General features: G+C 42.1%; 1 protein-coding gene across 1 annotated transcript in view; it reads right to left on the bottom strand.

The window, feature by feature from the left end:
• Nucleotides 1–5,871: 5,871 nt before the first annotated feature.
• The window catches only part of WWTR1 (WW domain containing transcription regulator 1), a 137,777-nt gene continuing 124,112 nt past the window's right edge, over nucleotides 5,872–19,536 (bottom strand). Inside the window, exons 5-7 of the mRNA XM_049785345.1 lie at nucleotides 8,726–8,862; nucleotides 7,472–7,584; nucleotides 5,872–6,216 (exon numbers count right to left, since the gene is read on the bottom strand). Coding sequence (XP_049641302.1) covers nucleotides 6,032–6,216; nucleotides 7,472–7,584; nucleotides 8,726–8,862 — 435 coding nt within the window. The 3' untranslated portion in view covers nucleotides 5,872–6,031. The remainder of the gene's footprint in view (nucleotides 6,217–7,471; nucleotides 7,585–8,725; nucleotides 8,863–19,536) is intronic.

Here is a 19,536-nt window from a genome sequence, read left to right as displayed (position 1 = left end):
AGAACGGTGATTCGAATCCCGGCATCCATATGGTCCCCTGAACCTGCCAGGAGCCATTTCTGAGCGTAGAGCCAAGAGGAACCCCTGAGCGCTACCGGGTGTGACCCAAAAACAAAAACAAACGAACAAACAAACAAACAAACAAACAAAGGAGTCCTGAGCACAAAGTTGGGAGTAAGCTCTGAGCACAGTCAGGAATGATTCCTGAGCAAAGCCAGTGGACCCCCAAACCAAACCAAACCAAACTCTCTGTAAGGCAGAGAAACAGATCAATAAGCTCAGCATGTGCTTTGCATGTGGGAACCTCAAGGTCCCTCAAGCATATTTAGAATAAGCTTTGAGAACTAAGCCAGGACTATCTCCCCAAATATCACTGGATGCGGGCCCTCAAAAAACAGAAATTTTGGAGTTAGAGCATTATCACAGCAGGGAAGGCCTGAGGCTGACCCAGGTTTGATCTCCAGCATCCCATTTGGTCACCTGAGCCTGTCAGGAGTAACTTTGAGCTCAGAGCCAGGAGTAACCTGAGCACCACAGTATATGGGCCAAAAACAAACAAACAAACAAACAAGAAAATTAAAAAATATATATAAGAACAAAAAATACTTCTTTCATACTTTTGGGGTTGGGAGATAGTTCAGCACTTAAGGTGCACATCTCATATGCTCTGGGTGCGAAATCAATTACAGGCATCACCAGTTCCCCCAAGCATTGCCTCACACACATAAATATCCACATACACAAGACACATACTCATAACACGGCCAAATATATATATGCAAACATATACAGCCCAAACATACATATACACACAGACTCACAGATTCATGAAATCAAAGGAGAGGGCCAAAGAGATAGTATAGAACAGATGGTCAAGGTCCAATTCCTGGGACCCCTTATGGTTTTATGAACCCTGCCAGGAGTAATCCCCAAGCACAGTTGGTTTAGGGTGGGAGGGAGGGAGGGAAAGAGGGAAAAAGGGAGGGAGAGAGTGAAGGGAAGAAGAAAGAAAGGGAGGGAGGGAGGAAGGGAGGAAGGAAGGGAGGAATGGAGGGAGGAAGGAAGGGAGGAAGGGAAGAATGGAGGGAGGAAGGAGGGGAGAAATGGAGGAAGAGAGGAAGAAAGGAAGGAAGAGAGGGAGGGAAGAAGGAAGGGAGGGAGAAAGGGAAGAAGGAAAAAAGGAAGGGAGGGAGGAAGGAAGGGTGGAAGGAATAAAGGAAGGGAGGAAGGAGGGAAGAAATGGAGAGAGGAAGGAAGAGAGAAACAGAGGAAAGGATGGAGGGAGGAAGGATGGGAGGGAGGGAGGAAGGGAGGAAGGGAAGAAGGGAGGAAGGGAGGGAGGGAGGAAAGGTAGAAGGAATGAAGGAAGGGAGGGAGGAAGGGAGGCAGGGAGGGAGGAAAGGAGGGAGGAAGGAAGGGAGAAAGAAAAGAAGGAAGGGAGGGAGGAAGAAAGAAAGGGAGGAAGGAAGGGAGTAAGAAAGGGAGGGAGGCAGGAAGGGAGTAAGGAAAGGAGAGAGGAAGGAAGGGAGGAAAGAAGGAAGGGAGGAAGGGAGGGAGGGAAAAAGGGAGAGAGGAAGAAAGGAAGGGAGGGAGAGAGGGAGAAAGGGAGGGAGAGACGAAGGGAGGGAGGGAGAAAGGAAGAAAGGAAGGGAGGAAGGGAGAAAGGGAGGAAGAAAGGATGGAAGGGAGGGAGGAGGGAGGGAGGAAGGAAGGGAGGATAGAAAGGAGGGAGGAAGGAAGGATGGAAGGAGGGAGAGCAGGAGGGAGGAAGGAAGGGAAGGAGGGAGGGAGAGTGGAAGGAAGGAATGAAGGAAGGGAGGGAGGAAGGGAGAAAGAGGAAGAAAGGAAGGAAGGAAGGTAGGAGGGAGGGAGGAAGAAAGGGAGGAAGGAAGGGAGGATAGAAGGGAGGGAGGAAGGAAGGATGGAAGGAGGGGGCGGGAGGGAGGAAGGGAAGGAGGGAGAGTGGAAGGAAGGAAGGAAGGGAGGAAGGAAGGGAGGGAGGGAGGAAGGGAGGGAGGAAGGAAGGGAGGCAGGGAGGGAGGAAGGAAGGGAGGGATGAAGGGAGGGATGAAGGGAGGTAGGAAGGAAGGGAGGAAGGGAGGGAGGAAGGAAGGGAGGAAGGGAGGGAGGAAGGGAGGAAGGAAGGGTGGAAGGAAGGGAGGGAGGAAGGAAGGGAAGAAAGTAAGGTAGGGAAGAAGGAAGGAAAGAAGGAAGGGAGGAAGGAATCACAAATGAGGACTTCAAATCAGATACAAAACAATTCTCTTGCTATTATGAATACTGAAGACCACACCTTCTGTAACAGTATTGCAAAACCACAGTGTCTAAAAGGAAATAGATGGAAGAGAGAGAAGGAAAATGACAATGTTTGTCATTAGAGGTAGGCGCGGGAAGTGCAGAGAGGAGGGAAAAGGGAACTGGGGATATTGGTGGAAAAAAAATGTGCACCGGTGAAGGGACAGGATGGGTGTTGGATATTGTAGGACTGAAGCTCAATCATGAACAACTTTGTAGCTGTGTATCTCATGGTGATTCAACTAAAAAGTTGTATTAAAAAAAGAATATAAATGAACAAATGATTGATCCTCCACATGTTGGCTTATCATTTTCTCATTGTCTTCCAAGAGTCACCCACAGCCTTCAATGGGACTTGCACAGCCAGGGAAAGACAAAGAAAGACTCACAGCAGAAATTCAATTGCATTTATTTTTCTTACACAGAATCAGCGGAGTCAAGACCAGTTGATGGAATTGCACAGGACTTTCCCTCTCCACGAAAAACATGCTTCATATCACAAAATGAAGTACATTTGTTTTGGAGTTAAATGTATGTTAGGGAAACAGTCTCCATCAATCCCCCATTATCCCAGTTAGTCTCCATTTTCCCTTTGGAACAGCTTATTTTTTTTCTCTCATCAATATCACACTTACAGGAGCAGCTTGTTCAAGAGCTCATAAGAACCCAACTGCTCGCCAGCTGTACGTTGTCCTCTCCCATCACCATTGCAGAAAGCTTTCCTTCTAGACTGGGGTGCAGAGCACCCCCAATGTTTTTGCTCCATTTCCTGTGATTCCCTATCTTGTGAAATCGGTCCCCAAAAACTGTTATTTCAAATCCTAAGTACTATTGTGAAACACTACCCATGACTTAGATTATACAGCATTGCAAATATGTTCTTGGCAAAGTATTTATGTCCAGGAAAGTATTTTATCAGGAAAAAACAATCTTGAAATTATTATTATTTATATGAAATTATTAGAGGTGTTTTTGTTGTTGTTTGTTTGTTTGTTTGTTTGGGAACTCCCTCAGCAATGCTCAGGGCTTACTCCTGGCGGCGCACTCAGAGATCACTCCTGGCAGTGCTTAGGGGACCATATGTGGTGCCAGGGATTGAACTTGGGTCAGCTGCATGCAAAGCAAGTGCACCACCTGCTAGCTATACTATCTTCCCAGAGCTAACATTATTTTAATTTTTATATATTTTTAATGAAAAACAGAAGAATAAAATAATGAAATTGATTGATTTCAGACTACAAAGATTAGCTGTCCAGGCAGTTGTTTTATAATAAAAAAACAGTATAAATAGCACCGTATAAGGATTTCTTCAGGAGTTTTAATACTTCCAATATAGGGATAAACCTTTTAAAAAGTTTTTTTACTTGACATCTCTAACTTTAGTGTTCATTGACATTGGCCATTGTTTATAACCCTGAAAATGAACAATTTATATCAGGCTTGTCTAGTAGCAAACACTTCCTCAGGGTCCACATTTCATTATGAAAAAACATTTTGTTGTGTCCATTACTAAATGTGCCAACTAATTTCACTAAAAATCCTAATATTTTCTAATGCCACAGCTTACTAGGAAATTATAAAAATCAATAATACAAATCATCCAGAATTTACTATTTCTTTTTTTTAAAGAAGAGTATCTGTTTCTCTTACATTTAATAACCTGAAAACGAATCTATAAAAATATCTTTTAATACAGTAACACTGCTCAGTTTTGTTATATCTCCTGCTGCAATTTTGTTCTTCCTTTCTTTTCTTCAAAGAATGCATGATTCTTTCTCCCCTCCCCACCCCCAATGATGGCTAACCAAAATGAAAAAGAAATTGTGTTCTCTTCAATTTACTAGCAACAGACACATCTACCCTCATCTCTCCCGGAACACAGAGGGAGTCAAGGGGGACATGGAACATCTCAGGATAAAGAGACTCCTTGGGGCACCTGCTAGTGATGCTCTTGTCTGTTCTAATCCTCACACTGAACCTACTTCATCTACAACAGACTCTAAAGGGAAGAGAAAAGAGGCAGGAATCACATGTTGCTTTGTTCTTCTGGGGCATCTCTCCTTGAATCTGGGGCTCCTTGAACTCACTTGTTTTCCCTCTACCACTAGAATCCATTACGTCATGCCCTCTCTTCACCTCCACCACAGTCCTTTGCACTTGCCTCCTTTCCATCAAATCAGAGGATCCTCCTTGTCTCTGCTGGGCAGCATTGCCCATGATCTGATCCTAGATCCTTGGGGAGTCAGTACCCCTGGGAATGGAGAACTTCCACTCAGAGACCTGAATGATAAAATGTCATTCCAAAGAGATAGGAAGAAAATTCAGAGATTATAAATAATATCAGTTCAAAATATGAAACGGTCAGGACTTCATCGGCAATGCAGGTAGCCTGCAAGCCTAGAGAACTAACAGGGTGTTCACTCTCAGTCCTTAAAAGTTAATGGTTTTTAATTTGGAGGGACAGGGTTATATAAGAGGTATTGAGTACATACATAGTTCATGCCTTTGTATACCAATGGTAGCAAAGGGGGTTAGCAGGTTGTACTTAGGAATTGGTTGGACTGAATTCAGTCTCCTATGCCTCCACCCTCCGCGCAAGGCGGGCAGTTTCACATCTGCAGAGGTTGGCTTCATCCTTCAGACACCGCCCTAGAGGAAATCATTTTTGCCATTTTTGCAATCTTGAAAGCAAAACTGACTAGACTCCAAGGCTTCCAGGATCAGTGGCGAACCTCAAAGTGCATGAGGGGGGAAGCAGAGCTGCCAGGATGTTCTCACAATACTTTTACAGGACAAAAGTATGAGCTGGATGGGTGAAAAAAACTAAGAAGCAAATGAAACTTGGCTGTCCTTGTGTTCACTCATCTGCGACAAAGTGATTGTGCGTGAAAACTCCAATTTTAAAAGGTGACCATTGAAAGATCCAACTTGCTCATTACAAGAACTTGGTGGAGAAAAAGACTTGGAAAGAGTCACCAACTGGTCTCTTTCCTAAGTTTTTTGCCCTTGGTTGAGTAACCGGGGCCTCTCTTCTCTCCTATTGGGACGGAGTGAAGTAAACTCTGCAGTAAAACGCTTAAAAAAAAACAAAAAAAACAACTTTTTATCTACACTAAGTAAAATGTCATGTGCCTGGGCAGAAATATCTAAAAGAACCACCAGGATCAGAAAGGGATTCAAAACTACATAGCATTCCCTAGAGCAGAAGTGTACTATCCATACAGAGTTCTTAAAGCTCAATATGTTTCCAAAGCATTTGGTACTACTGTCATGAACAGCTTCTGAATAATCAGTTGGATCTAATTTCATGGACATTTTCTGGACCAAATCACCTGCTGGATTTCATAGCCTGTGCTCAGTGATTGGGTGGGTTCCAATCAATGGCAGGCAAATGCCACTAGACGCATGATGCAGAATTCCAAGGTGGCAGAGAGCCAAACAGGGAGTGAATTCCGCTTATTCAACCCCACATCGCCCATCACGGATCATCAGGTTTGCAGACCCAGAAAAAACAAGGTTCATTCATGCGTAGCTGCAATTGATTGTCCATCGATTCCAGGCATCGATTCCGATTGGTAACTCGGGCCAGAAGCAGGCAAAGGCAGGAGTAGGAGACGGGGAAGGGCAGGGGAAGGGCAGGAGGGTCAACTGCAAGCCTTGCTCAGCTCCGAGTATTGGATGACCCAAGGGGCCTGGGGAGTCAGTAGCTGTGGCATCTGAGTGGCCAGGACAATGCTTACAGCCAGGTGAGAAAGGGCTCGCTTTTGTTCAGAGCGGACTCCACATCATTAAAGAGTGGGACCAGATCTTCAGATTCCAATGTGCCGAGGTCCACGTTCGTGCCCGGAAGACAGTCAAGAAAATCGGGAAATCGGTTCTGCTGTGGGTTCATGTTCATGACCGTGTGGCCTGCATTTTCTCCTAGAAAAGGATCCAAGGAGGCCACATCAGTTGTTTTGTTTGGGAAAAGGGACTACTCCAGGATGCTGAGAAGCTACTAATAGAGCAGTAGTTAGAGTTTCAAGCCCAGGGCTGCTGTAGACAAAGCATGCATGCAGGGCCTTTGAGCTCTCTCCTCCTTAGTCCCTGTTTATGATTTGATGTGTGCAGAGAGCTTTGGAGGTTACTCCTGGTAGTGCTGAGGGCATGTAGTGGTGGGGTTCAAACCCTGGTCTGCTGACAAATTGACAAATACAAGGCAAATTCCTTAGCCCCTGGACTCTCTCTCCCACCAGCCCCTCAGTTGGGTTTTCTTTTCTTAAAGGTCCCCAAGATACAGGCCAAGGGTTTGCTAACAATCTTCACGTAATGCCGGTCAGTGGAAAGAAAGAAGCAGCTCTGGTGTTGAGCTGAAAACATTTCACTCATCTCTCAACATTTCAACCACTATCTGTAAAATTACCCTAAGCGTTGTATTTCCAATCCTGAGTGAATAGGTCTGAAACAGGCTCAAGGTGAAATACAGGTAGTCTGGCAACTACCTCATATGCAAAGCAAGCTGCCTGCCAGAACTCTTTTTTATTGAGTTCAGAGACTACTCCAGGTGGGGGAATAAGGAGAGAGTAAGGACAAAAACCTCAGGCTATCCTGAGCCTGTCCTACCAGGTTTTAAGGTAAAACTAGATAAAACAAACATACAAAGGAACCAGGGATGATCTTTGTTTTGCATAAAATAATGTGTAATCTAACAACTATCTAAATCAAATAGAGGTGAATGGACCACTTCCAACAGTTGCAGAGGTGCTGAGAGACTCTCGAATTGCTCAGAGCAGTTAGAGTGCAGGAAGGGCAGGCGAAAGATGTTTCTGATGAGACACAAGAACTAACCTGACCCAGGACAGGTTTTCTCTTGGTCCTGGGACTCTCAGGAAGGGAACAGGGCTTCCAGTATTTACTTAGTTTAGAATAAATCTCAATCTCTCTCTTTTTGGGGGGTACCACACCCACTGATACTCAGGGTTTATTCCTTGCCCCTGAGGGATCACTATTTCTGAGTATGGTTGTGGAACCTATGGGGTGAACCCAGGTCTACCATGTGCAATATAATCACTCTTCCCCACTGCACTATTGCTTTGCCCTTTTCAGTTGCACTTTCTGTGGCTATGAAGATGCAGAGATTCTGGTGGGATCTGTGAACTGGAAGTAGCAGAGAGAGAGGGCTGGAGTTGGCACCTACCTGTGTCCATCTCGTCCACATTGCTGAGAAAGTCCTCGGGAGTGGTGGGCACACTATAGCACCCCAAGCCTAGGCCGCTGTCTGTGCTTTGTTCCCGAGAATGGTAGGCACCCCTGGAGATGCAGAGAGAGACACATTCAGGACAGTCACTGAGGAAATATAGAACGTAAAGACAGCACCATGCTCAGATGAGGAGGGTGTCAGAGGCGGCTGGACTGAGCGAGGGACACAATTTGAAGGATGAACACAAAGTCACTAAACAGATCCAGACCAGGCAAATGCTTCAATTCTGGTCACATCATGGCTAGGACTAGAGGGGCAGAGGGAATTGTGGGGCCCAATGGCTCTAGAGGGTTCTATTGTGAAGCAGTGTGAATTTGGACTCCTAAAACTGAGACAAGCTTGCAAACAAATATTCTTTCAGTGCAATACAAATTCAATTTGTAGAGAAAAACAGAAAGATAGCTATGAAAACCCAGTTATGACCTGCCCAATGTTATTGGAAATGAAGATTTCCAAATCCATGTCCCAGGTGAAAGAAGGGGTGGAATCTATGACAATAAAATGGAGCTTTGTAAAAACAAAAACAAAAACAAAAACAAAAGAAAAGCAACATCTATTTACCTTCCATATATATATTTTGGTTTTTGGGTCACACCCAACAGTGATCAGGGGTTACTCCTGGCTATCTGCTCAGAAATAGCTCCTGGCAGGCACGGGGGACTATATGGGACACCGGGATTCGAACCAACCACCTTTGGTCCTGGATCGGCTGCTTGCAAGACAAACGCCGCTGTGCTATCTCTTCGGGCCCCACCTTCCATCTTAAAATAATCTTCAGGATGAGATCCCAGATGCAGAAGCAAGAAATTTCCATTCAAGTAATGATATTATTTCTTTATGAACATTATTTTAGTCAGGGGATTGTTCTATAGAGATTTTAATTGATTCTTTTCCATAAATCCGTTCATATCAACAGTTAAAAATAATTTTAAAACTACTGAAGTCACATTAGTTAATGACATTAAGTAATTTTCAAGGTCCAGCCTTGTACCTCAACATCCAAAATGCTCCCCACCTCCAATCTAGACTCCACCCATCACCACACAAAGAGTCCCACTGAAAAGATGGGAGACCACTCCCCCAACTTTCTACTTCTCTGCCACCTCCTCTGTGTTCTCACTCCATCCTCACCCTGATACCCCAGCCATCGCAGAGGAAGCAAAGATAAATCATTTTTTAGTGTTCACTTACCCATTGAGAAAAGGGTCTGAGTTATTGTTGGTGATAGATCTCATGTCTGGGGTGATGGTGGGAGGAGGGTTGACAGCAGCCTGGACTGTGGCCAGCATCTCAGCCTCCATGGGGATCTGCCTGCAAAGAGCTGCTTCCTGCAGAGAGAGAGAGATGGAAATACAGGCCCTGGTGATGTGTTCCTTCACATAGAATGGGGGCAAAGAACATTCCACATAACAACTTTGCATCATGGACAAATCACTGGAGTTTTGCTCCCAGAAAATAAAGTTTCAAGAGATTCCTCCTGGGGCCAGAGCAATAGCACAGCAAGGAGTGCATTTGCCTTGCACTTAGAACCCTGGGTTTGATCTATAGCATCCCACATGGTCCCAGGAGTGGTATTTTGCTGCAGAGTAATTTCTGAGCCAGAAGAAACCTCTGATCGCCACAAGGTGTGCCCCTCTCCCTACCAAAAAAAAAAAAAAAAGGAGAGACTTCTCCAGAATCTTGACACTAGGTTATTTTTCATATTGGCCCAATGAACGAGAAGTTCTGCTAATATGTGGATGTGCAGGAAATGGAGCAGCCATCCCCCCCATTGTGATGGTTTAAATTGACTTCAAAAACCCTTTTTCAGAGACAAGGTGCCCAGACTAAATAGATTTCAATCAAAGGAAACAGGCCCCTAGGATCCTTGAGATCCATTCTGCTCTTAGCCTTAGCAGAAGGCCAGTAGAGCAGGGAGGTGAGAGTTCAGTTTCTCATGAAATCACATCCAGTTGGAACATGTCCATAGCCAGGAGAGCTAAACAATCAGTTACAAAGTTTGTATTTGTTTTCTATTTGACTCATTGTTTTGACTCACATGAATGCAAGTTGGGAGGCTGTATAAATCCAATGCAAATAATATTTGAGATGCAACTGCTGGAGAGCATAAGGACTTGGCTTGCAAAGAAATGGCCCCTGGCATATTTTTTTTTGTCTTAAGTCAGTATTGCTGTGACCAGAAGACTCAATCCACAAGGCTATAAGCATAGTGACTGGAAAGACTTTTTTCAAGTGGAACCTCCAGGGTTGTTTTTCTATACTAACAATATTACTAACAATATGCTCAAATACCAGCTTGACCTCCCCTCTGTGCTATTATTTCCAGAGTCTGTTTTGTGCTGGCATCCCAAATAGACGCAAGTTCCTTCCCAGCATCAAGCCTATGGGTTTCCAGACTGAGGTCATTGGAACTCCTAACCCTGAACCCCTACAACTATGACTATAATGGCAAAGAGAATGCTCAGGATCTCAATTACAGAAGCTTTGCTAGATTGCTCCCAGTTCTAACATGCTGTGATTTTACAGAGTCTAGACAAGTCCTGGTGAAGTCATCAGCTATAAAAATGTGGGGTTACTAGGGTTCGCTGTGCTGTTATGGTAGCTCAACACCTATAAAGCGTGGGAGATCTGACTGATAAGAAACTGCACTACTAATAAAGGCTTGCAATAAATACCATGGCAGCAAAGGGTAGCTAGTTCATGTGTGTTCGCTCACAGTGCATGCAAGTAGAAGACAATACCAATATTATACAGAATGTCTTAAGATGCAAGTGACAAAAATGGAAATTTTGGCCCATGACTCATATCTTGGCAATACCATCTAAAATATCTAGAAGAAGCGGGTTATTTTCTGATCATTGTTTCACCTCAGAGGCAGTATGCATTAACTAATCATGAATTAATTCACTCATTTATTTTTGCTTTGGGGCCACACTCAGCAGTGCTCTCAGCCAGCTCTCTGACTGGCTCTGTTCTTAGGGATTGTTTCTTGTGGAATTCTGGAAACTACATGCAGATCCAGGGAATAAACCAGGTCAGCTGAATGTAAGACAAACACCTTCCCCTATATACTCTCTCTCTAGTCCTTTATTAGAAATTTATTCTTCTACTGAAGCTTATCCAAAAGTTCATGCAAAAAAGCACCATTACCCAACTTAGACCCCAGGTGATTAGACGCCATCCATCCAGCCTTGAACCCTGGATCCCAGACTTAGAAACGACACAGTTCTTCACAACAGCTACAGGAAACAAATCCCAATAGGAACATCTTTAATATTATCGGGACACCAGCAACTGCCAGCTCTAATATGATATCCTGACAACGAGGAAAATGGGAACAACTTGATCTAAGAGCAGCTAACAATAAGACAAAATCAGAAGACTCATCACCCTTTGGTCTGTCCAAAAGCCAAGACTGTGATTTACAGATGACTGGCTGCTAGAACCATGACCAGACTGTATGTATCCTGGGACCAATAAGAAAAGCCCTAGTGTAGGGTTTGAGCTATGACCAGCACAACAACCATGATATCCAGGTTCAAAGGTCTGGCTGAGACAATTGCAACCGAATAGGTCTTCTGTAAACACAACGAAAGACGCTATCCTGGGTTCCATCCTAGGATCAGCGCAAAGACCAAGACCACCAACCAGGCCCGGAGAGATAGCACAGCGGCGTTTGCCTTGCAAGCAGCCAATCCAGGACCAAAGGTGGTTGGTTCGAATCCCGGTGTCCCATATGGTCCCCCGTGCCTGCCAGGAGCTATTTCTGAGCAGACAGCCAGGAGTAACCCCTGAGCACCGCCGGGTGTGGCCCAAAAACAAAAAAACAAAACAAAACAAAAAAAACCAAAAAAAAAAAAAAGACCACCAACCACAGAAGTCGAATTAAAATGACACTGAGGGAACAGAACTTCCAGAACCACAAAGACTTCATCATAAGTTCCACTCCTGGACCTGTGCAGATACTGAGAACTCTAGAAACAGAAGTCTTCCAAATACCATGAAAGCACCAAGGGGTGCTGAACAGAGTCTATAGTTAAAATCCCATGACAATATACTCCAAGGGTGGAGAAACCCTGTATCTCTTAGGCCAAGAGAATTCCTTTTCGAATGACCCCAATATTTACTGTGCCTGTGCAGGAGGGGGAAAAAAAGGCAAAAAGCACAAAACATTTTTATTTATTTATTTATTTATTTTTATTTACCTATCTACTTTTTATCAATTTCTTTGCTTTGGTGTGGTTATTGAAGTTGTTGTCTCCATTTATTTTTTTTTCCTTCTTTTCTTTTCTTTTTTTTTTATTTTTTTTTTTAATTTTTTTTTTTTATTTAAACACCTTGATTACATACATGATTGTGTTTGGGTTTCAGTCATAAAAGGAACACCACCCATCACCAGTGCAACATTCCCATCACCCAAGTCCCAAATCTCCCTCCTCCCCCCCCAACCCCCGCCTGTACCCTAAACGGGCTCTACATTTCCCTCATATATTCTCAATATTAGGACAGTTCAAAATGTAGTTATTTCTCTAACTAAACTCATCACTCTTTGTGGTGAGCTTCCTGAGGTGAGCTGGAACTTCCAGCTCTTTTCTCTTTTGTGTCTGAAAATTATTATTACAAGGGTGTCTTTCATTTTTCTTAAAACCCATAGATGAGTGAGACCATTCTGCGTTTTTCTCTCTCTCTCTGACTTATTTCACTCAGCATAATAGATTCCATGTACATCCATGTATAGGAAAATTTCATGACTTCATCTCTCCTGACAGCTGCATAATATTCCATTGTGTATATGTACCACAGTTTCTTTAGCCATTCGTCTGTTGAAGGGCATCTTGGTTGTTTCCAGAGTCTTGCTATGGTAAATAGAGCTGCAATGAATATAGGTGTAAGGAAGGGGTTTTTGTATTGTATTTTTGTGTTCCTAGGGTATATTCCTAGGAGTGGTATAGCTGGATCGTATGGGAGCTCGATTTCCAGTTTTTGGAGGAATCTCCATATCGCTTTCCATAAAGGTTGAACTAGACAGCATTCCCACCAGCAGTGGATAAGAGTTCCTTTCTCTCCACATCCCCGCCAACACTGTTTATTCTCATTCTTTGTGATGTGTGCCATTCTCTGGGGTGTGAGGTGGTATCTCATCGTTGTTTTGATTTGCATCTCCCTGATGATTAGTGATGTGGAACATTTTTTCATGTGTCTTTTGGCCATGCGTATTTCTTCTTTGTCAAAGTGTCTGTTCATTTCTTCTCCCCATTTTTTGATGGGGTTAGATGTTTTTTTTTCTTGTAAAGTTCTGTCAGTGCCTTGTATATTTTGGAGATTAGCCCCTTATCTGATGGGTATTGGGTGAATAGTTTCTCCCACTCAGTGGGTGGCTCTTGTATCCTGGGCACTATTTCCTTTGAGGTGCAGAAGCTTCTCAGCTTAATATATTTCCATCTGTTAATCTCTGCTTTCACTTGCTTGGAGAGTGCAGTTTCCTCCTTGAAGATGCCTGTAATGTCCTGTAGTGTCTTGCCTATGTGCTGTTCTATATATCTTATGGTTTGGGGCTGATATCGAGGTCTTTAATCCATTTGGATTTTACCTTTGTACATGATGTTAGCTGGGGGTCTAAGTTTAATTTTTTGCAAGTGGCTATCCAATTGTGCCAACACCACTTGTTGAAGAGGCTTTCCCTGCTCCATTTAGGATTTCCTGCTCCTTTATCAAAAATTAGATGGTTGTATCTCTGGGGAACATTTTCTGAGTATTCAAGCCTATTCCACTGATCTGAGGACCTATCCTTATTCCAATACCATGCTGTTTTGATAATTGTTGCTTTGTAGTACAGTTTAAAGTTGGGAAAAGTAATTCCTCCCATATTCTTTTTCCCAATGATTGCTTTAGCTATTCGAGGGTGTTTATTGTTCCAAATGAATTTCAAAAGTGTCTGATCCACTTCTTTGAAGAATGTCATGGGTATCTTTAGAGGGATGGCATTAAATCTGTATAATGCCTTGGGGAGTATTGCCATTTTGATGATGTTAATCCTGCCAATCCATGAGCAGGGTATGTGTTTCCATTTCCGTGTGTCCTCTCTTATTTCTTGGAGCAGAGTTTTATAGTTTTCTTTGTATAGGTCCTTCACATATTTAGTCAAGTTGATTCCAAGATATTTGAGTTTGTGTGGTACTATTGTGAATGGGGTTGTTTTCTTAATGTCCATTTCATCCTTATTACTATTGGTATATAGAAAGGCCATTGATTTTTGTGTGTTAATTTTGTAGCCTGCCACCTTGCTATATGAGTCTATTGTTTCTAGAAGCTTTTTGATAGAGTCTTTAGGGTTTTCTAAGTAGAGTATCATGTCATCTGCAAACAGTGAGAGCTTGACTTCTTCCTTTCCTATCTGGATTCCCTTGACATCCTTTTCTTGCCTAATCGCTATAGCAAGTACTTCCAGTGCTATGTTGAATAGGAGTGGTGAGAGAGGACAGCCTTGTCTTGTGCCAGAATTTAGAGGGAAGGCTTTCAGTTTTTCTCCATTGAGGATAATATTTGCCACTGGCTTGTGGTAGATGGCCTTCACTATATTGAGAAAGGTTCCCTCCAGCCCATCTTGCTGAGAGTTTTGATCAAGAATGGGTGTTGGACCTTATCAAATGCTTTCTCTGCATCTATTGATATGATCATGTGGTTTTTATTTTTCTTGTTATTGATGTTGTGTATTATGTTGATAGATTTACGGATGTTAAACCAGCCTTGCATTCCTGGGATGAAACCTACTTGATCGTAGTGGATGATCTTCTTAACGAGGCATTGAATCCTATTTGCCAGGATTTTGTTGAGGATCTTTGCATCTGCATTCATCAGTGATATTGGTCTGTAATTTTCTTTTTTGGTAGCGTCTCTGTCTGGTTTAGGTATCAAGGTGATGTTGGCTTCATAAAAGCTATTTGGAAGTGTTTCTGTTTCTTCAATTTCATGAAAGAGTCTTGCCAAGATTGGCAGTAGTTCCTCTTGGAAAGTTTGATAGAATTCATTAGTGAATCCATCTGGACCTGGGCTTTTGTTTTTCGGCAGACATTTGATTACTGTTTTAATTTCATCAATGGTGATGGGGGTGTTTAGATATGCTACATCCTCTTCCTTCAACCGTGGAAGATTATAAGAGTCCAAGAATTTATCCATTTCTTCCAGGTTCTCATTTTTAGTGGCGTAGAGTTTTTCAAAGTAGTTTCTGATTACCCTTTGAATCTCTGTCATATCAGTAGTGATCTCTCCTTTTTCATTCCTGATACGAGTTATCAAGTTTCTCTCTCTCTCTTTCTTTGTTAGGTTTGCCAGTGGTCTATCAATCTTGTTTATTTTTTCGAAGAACCAACTTCTGCTTTCGTTGATCTTTCGGATTGTTTTTTGAGTTTCCACTTCGTTGATTTCTGCTCTCAGCTTTGTTATTTCCTTCTGTCTTCCTGTTCTTGGGTCCTTTTGTTGAGCATTTTCTAGTTCTATTAGCTGTGTCATTAAGCTACTCAGGTAAGCTCCTTCTTCCTTCCTGATGTGTGCTTGCAAAGCTATAAATTTTCCTCTCAGTACTGCTTTTGCTGTGTCCCATAAGTTCTGAGAGTTTGTGTCTTGATTGTCATTTGTTTCCAGGAACCTTTTTATTTCCTCCTTGATTTCATCTCGAACCCACTGGTTATTGAGCATGAGGCTGTTTAACTTCCAGGTGTTAAAGTGTTTCTTCTGAGTCCCTTTGGAGTTCACAAATAATTTCAGAGCCTTGTGGTCAGCGAAGGTAGTCTGCAAAATTTCTATCCTCTTGATCTTATGGAGGTATGTTTTATGTGCCAGCATGTAGTCTATCCTGGAGAATGTCCCATGTACATTGGAGAAGAATGTGTATCCAGCTTTCTGGGGATGGAGTGTCCTATATATATCCACTAGGCCTCTTTCTTCCATTTCTCTCCTCAGGTCTAGTATATTCTTGTTGGGTTTCAGTCTGGTTGACCTGTCCAGTGTTGACAAAGCCGTGTTAAGGTCCACCACAATTATTGTGTTGTTGTTGATATTATTTTTCAGATTTGTCAACAGTTGTATTAAATATTTTGCTGGCACCTCATTCGGTGCATATATGTTTAGGAGAGTGAATTCTTCCTGCTCTACGTACCCTTTGATTAATATAAAATGTCCGTCTTTGTCCCTTACAACCTTCCTGAGTATAAAGTTTGCATTATCTGATATTAGTATGGCCACTCCAGCTTTTTTATGGGTGTTGTTTGCTTGGATAACTTTTCTCCAGCCTTTTATTTTGAGTCTATGTTTGTTCTGACTATTCAGGTGCGTTTCTTGTAGGCAGCAGAAGGTTGGATTGAGTTTTTTGATCCATTTAGCCACTCTGTGTCTCTTAACTGGTGCATTTAGTCCATTGACGTTGAGAGAAAGAATTGTCCTGGGATTTAACGCCATCTTTATTTCAAAATTTGGTGTGTCTTTTGGGTAGTCTTGTCTTAGATTAGGTCTTTCAGTTTTTCTCTTAAGACTGGTTTTGTGTCTGTGAAGTTTCTGAGCTGTTTTTTGTCTGTGAAACCATGTATTCTTCCATCAAACTGGAAAGTGAGTTTTGCTGGGTATAGTATTCTGGGTGAAGCATTCATTTCATTCAGTCTTGTCACAATATGGGAACAGATGAAAATAGAAGTCTATGATAAGATCAACAGAAACAACTTAAGAATCATTGGAGTCCCAGAGACCCAGGAAGAAAATTTCCAGGAAGAATCAACGGTCAAGAACATCATTAAAGAGAAACTTCCAGAGCTAAAGAATATATGTGATCAAATCCTGCATGCCCGAAGAGTACCAACCAAAAGAGACCCCAGAAAAACCACCCCAAGACACATCCTAGTCACAATGACAAATCCCACAGATAGAGACAGAATTCTGAAAACAGCAAGATCAAAAGGGGAAATCATGTTCAAGCAAGCTTCCCTGAGATTTACAGCAGACCTGTCACCAGAAACGCTCAATGCCAGAAAGCAGTGGTGGGATATTGTGACAAGACTGAATGAAATGAATGCTTCACCCAGAATACTATACCCAGCAAAACTCACTTTCCGGTTTGATGGAAGAATACATGGTTTCACAGACAAAAAACAGCTCAGAAACTTCACAGACACAAAACCAGTCTTAAGAGAAAAACTGAAAGACCTAATCTAAGACAAGACTACCCAAAAGACACACCAAATTTTGAAATAAAGATGGCGTTAAATCCCAGGACAATTCTTTCTCTCAACGTCAATGGACTAAATGCACCAGTTAAGAGACACAGAGTGGCTAAATGGATCAAAAAACTCAATCCAACCTTCTGCTGCCTACAAGAAACGCACCTGAATAGTCAGAACAAACATAGACTCAAAATAAAAGGCTGGAGAAAAGTTATCCAAGCAAACAACACCCATAAAAAAGCTGGAGTGGCCATACTAATATCAGATAATGCAAACTTTATACTCAGGAAGGTTGTAAGGGACAAAGACGGACATTTTATATTAATCAAGGGGTACGTAGAGCAGGAAGAATTCACTCTCCTAAACATATATGCACCGAATGAGGGGCCAGCAAAATATTTAATACAACTGCTGACAAATCTGAAAAATAATATCAACAACACCACAATAATTGTGGGGGACCTAAACACGGCTTTGTCAACACTGGACAGGTCAACCAGACTGAAACCCAACAAGAATATACTAGACCTGAGGAGAGAAATGGAAGAAAGAGGCCTAGTGGATATATATAGGACACTCCATCCCCAGAAACCTGGATACACATTCTTCTCCAATGTACATGGGACATTCTCCAGGATAGACTACATGCTGGCACATAAAACATACCTCCATAAGATCAAGAGGATAGAAATTTTGCAGACTACCTTCGCTGACCACAAGGCTCTGAAATTATTTGTGAACTCCAAAGGGACTCAGAAGAAACACTTTAACACCTGGAAGTTAAACAGCCTCATGCTCAATAACCAGTGGGTCCGAGATGAAATCAAGGAGGAAATAAAAAGGTTCCTGGAAACAAATGACAATAAAGACACAAACTCTCAGAACTTATGGGACACAGCAAAAGCAGTACTGAGAGGAAAATTTATAGCTTTGCAAGCACACATCAGGAAGGAAGAAGGAGCTTACCTGAGTAGCTTAATGACACAGCTAATAGAACTAGAAAATGCTCAACAAAAGGACCCAAGAACAGGAAGACAGAAGGAAATAACAAAGCTGAGAGCAGAAATCAACGAAGTGGAAACTCAAAAAACAATCCGAAAGATCAACGAAAGCAGAAGTTGGTTCTTTGAAAAAATAAACAAGATTGATAGACCACTGGCAAACCTAACAAAGAAAGAGAGAGAGAGAAACTTGATAACTCGTATCAGGAATGAAAAAGGAGAGATCACTACTGATATGACAGAGATTCAAAGGGTAATCAGAAACTACTTTGAAAAACTCTACGCCACTAAAAATGAGAACCTGGAAGAAATGGATAAATTCTTGGACTCTTATAATCTTCCACGGTTGAAGGAAGAGGATGTAGCATATCTAAACACCCCCATCACCATTGATGAAATTAAAACAGTAATCAAATGTCTGCCGAAAAACAAAAGCCCAGGTCCAGATGGATTCACTAATGAATTCTATCAAACTTTCCAAGAGGAACTACTGCCAATCTTGGCAAGACTCTTTCATGAAATTGAAGAAACAGAAACACTTCCAAATAGCTTTTATGAAGCCAACATCACCTTGATACCTAAACCAGACAGAGACGCTACCAAAAAAGAAAATTACAGACCAATATCACTGATGAATGCAGATGCAAAGATCCTCAACAAAATCCTGGCAAATAGGATTCAATGCCTCATTAAGAAGATCATCCACTACGATCAAGTAGGTTTCATCCCAGGAATGCAAGGCTGGTTTAACATCCGTAAATCTATCAACATAATACACAACATCAATAACAAGAAAAATAAAAACCACATGATCATATCAATAGATGCAGAGAAAGCATTTGATAAGGTCCAACACCCATTCTTGATCAAAACTCTCAGCAAGATGGGAATGGAGGGAACCTTTCTCAATATAGTGAAGGCCATCTACCACAAGCCAGTGGCAAATATTATCCTCAATGGAGAAAAACTGAAAGCCTTCCCTCTAAATTCTGGCACAAGACAAGGCTGTCCTCTTTCACCACTCCTATTCAACATAGCACTGGAAGTACTTGCTATAGCGATTAGGCAAGAAAAGGATATCAAGGGAATCCAGATAGGAAAGGAAGAAGTCAAGCTCTCACTGTTTGCAGATGACATGATACTCTACTTAGAAAACCCTAAAGACTCTATCAAAAAGCTTCTAGAAACAATAGACTCATATAGCAAGGTGGCAGGCTACAAAATTAACACACAAAAATCAATGGCCTTTCTATACACCAACAGTAATAAAGAAGAAATGGACATTAAGAAAACAACCCCATTCACAATAGTACCACACAAACTCAAATATCTTGGAATCAACTTGACTAAATATGTGAAGGACCTATACAAAGAAAACTATAAAACTCTGCTCCAAGAAATAAGAGAGGACACACGGAAATGGAAACACATACCCTGCTCATGGATTGGCAGGATTAACATCATCAAAATGTCAATACTCCCCAAGGCATTATACAGATTTAATGCCATCCCTCTAAAGATACCCATGACATTCTTCAAAGAAGTGGATCAGACACTTTTGAAATTCATTTGGAACAATAAACACCCTCGAATAGCTAAAGCAATCATTGGGAAAAAGAATATGGGAGGAATTACTTTTCCCAACTTTAAACTGTACTACAAAGCAACAGTTATCAAAACAGCATGGTATTGGAATAAGGATAGGTCCTCAGATCAGTGGAATAGGCTTGAATACTCAGAAAATGTTCCCCAGAGATACAACCATCTAATTTTTGATAAAGGAGCAGAAAAT

Source organism: Suncus etruscus, chromosome 13 (assembly GCF_024139225.1).
Source record: "Suncus etruscus isolate mSunEtr1 chromosome 13, mSunEtr1.pri.cur, whole genome shotgun sequence".
NCBI lineage: Eukaryota > Metazoa > Chordata > Mammalia > Eulipotyphla > Soricidae > Suncus > Suncus etruscus.
Note: the sequence above shows the minus strand (reverse complement) of the source record. Positions and strands in the feature narration are given on the sequence as shown.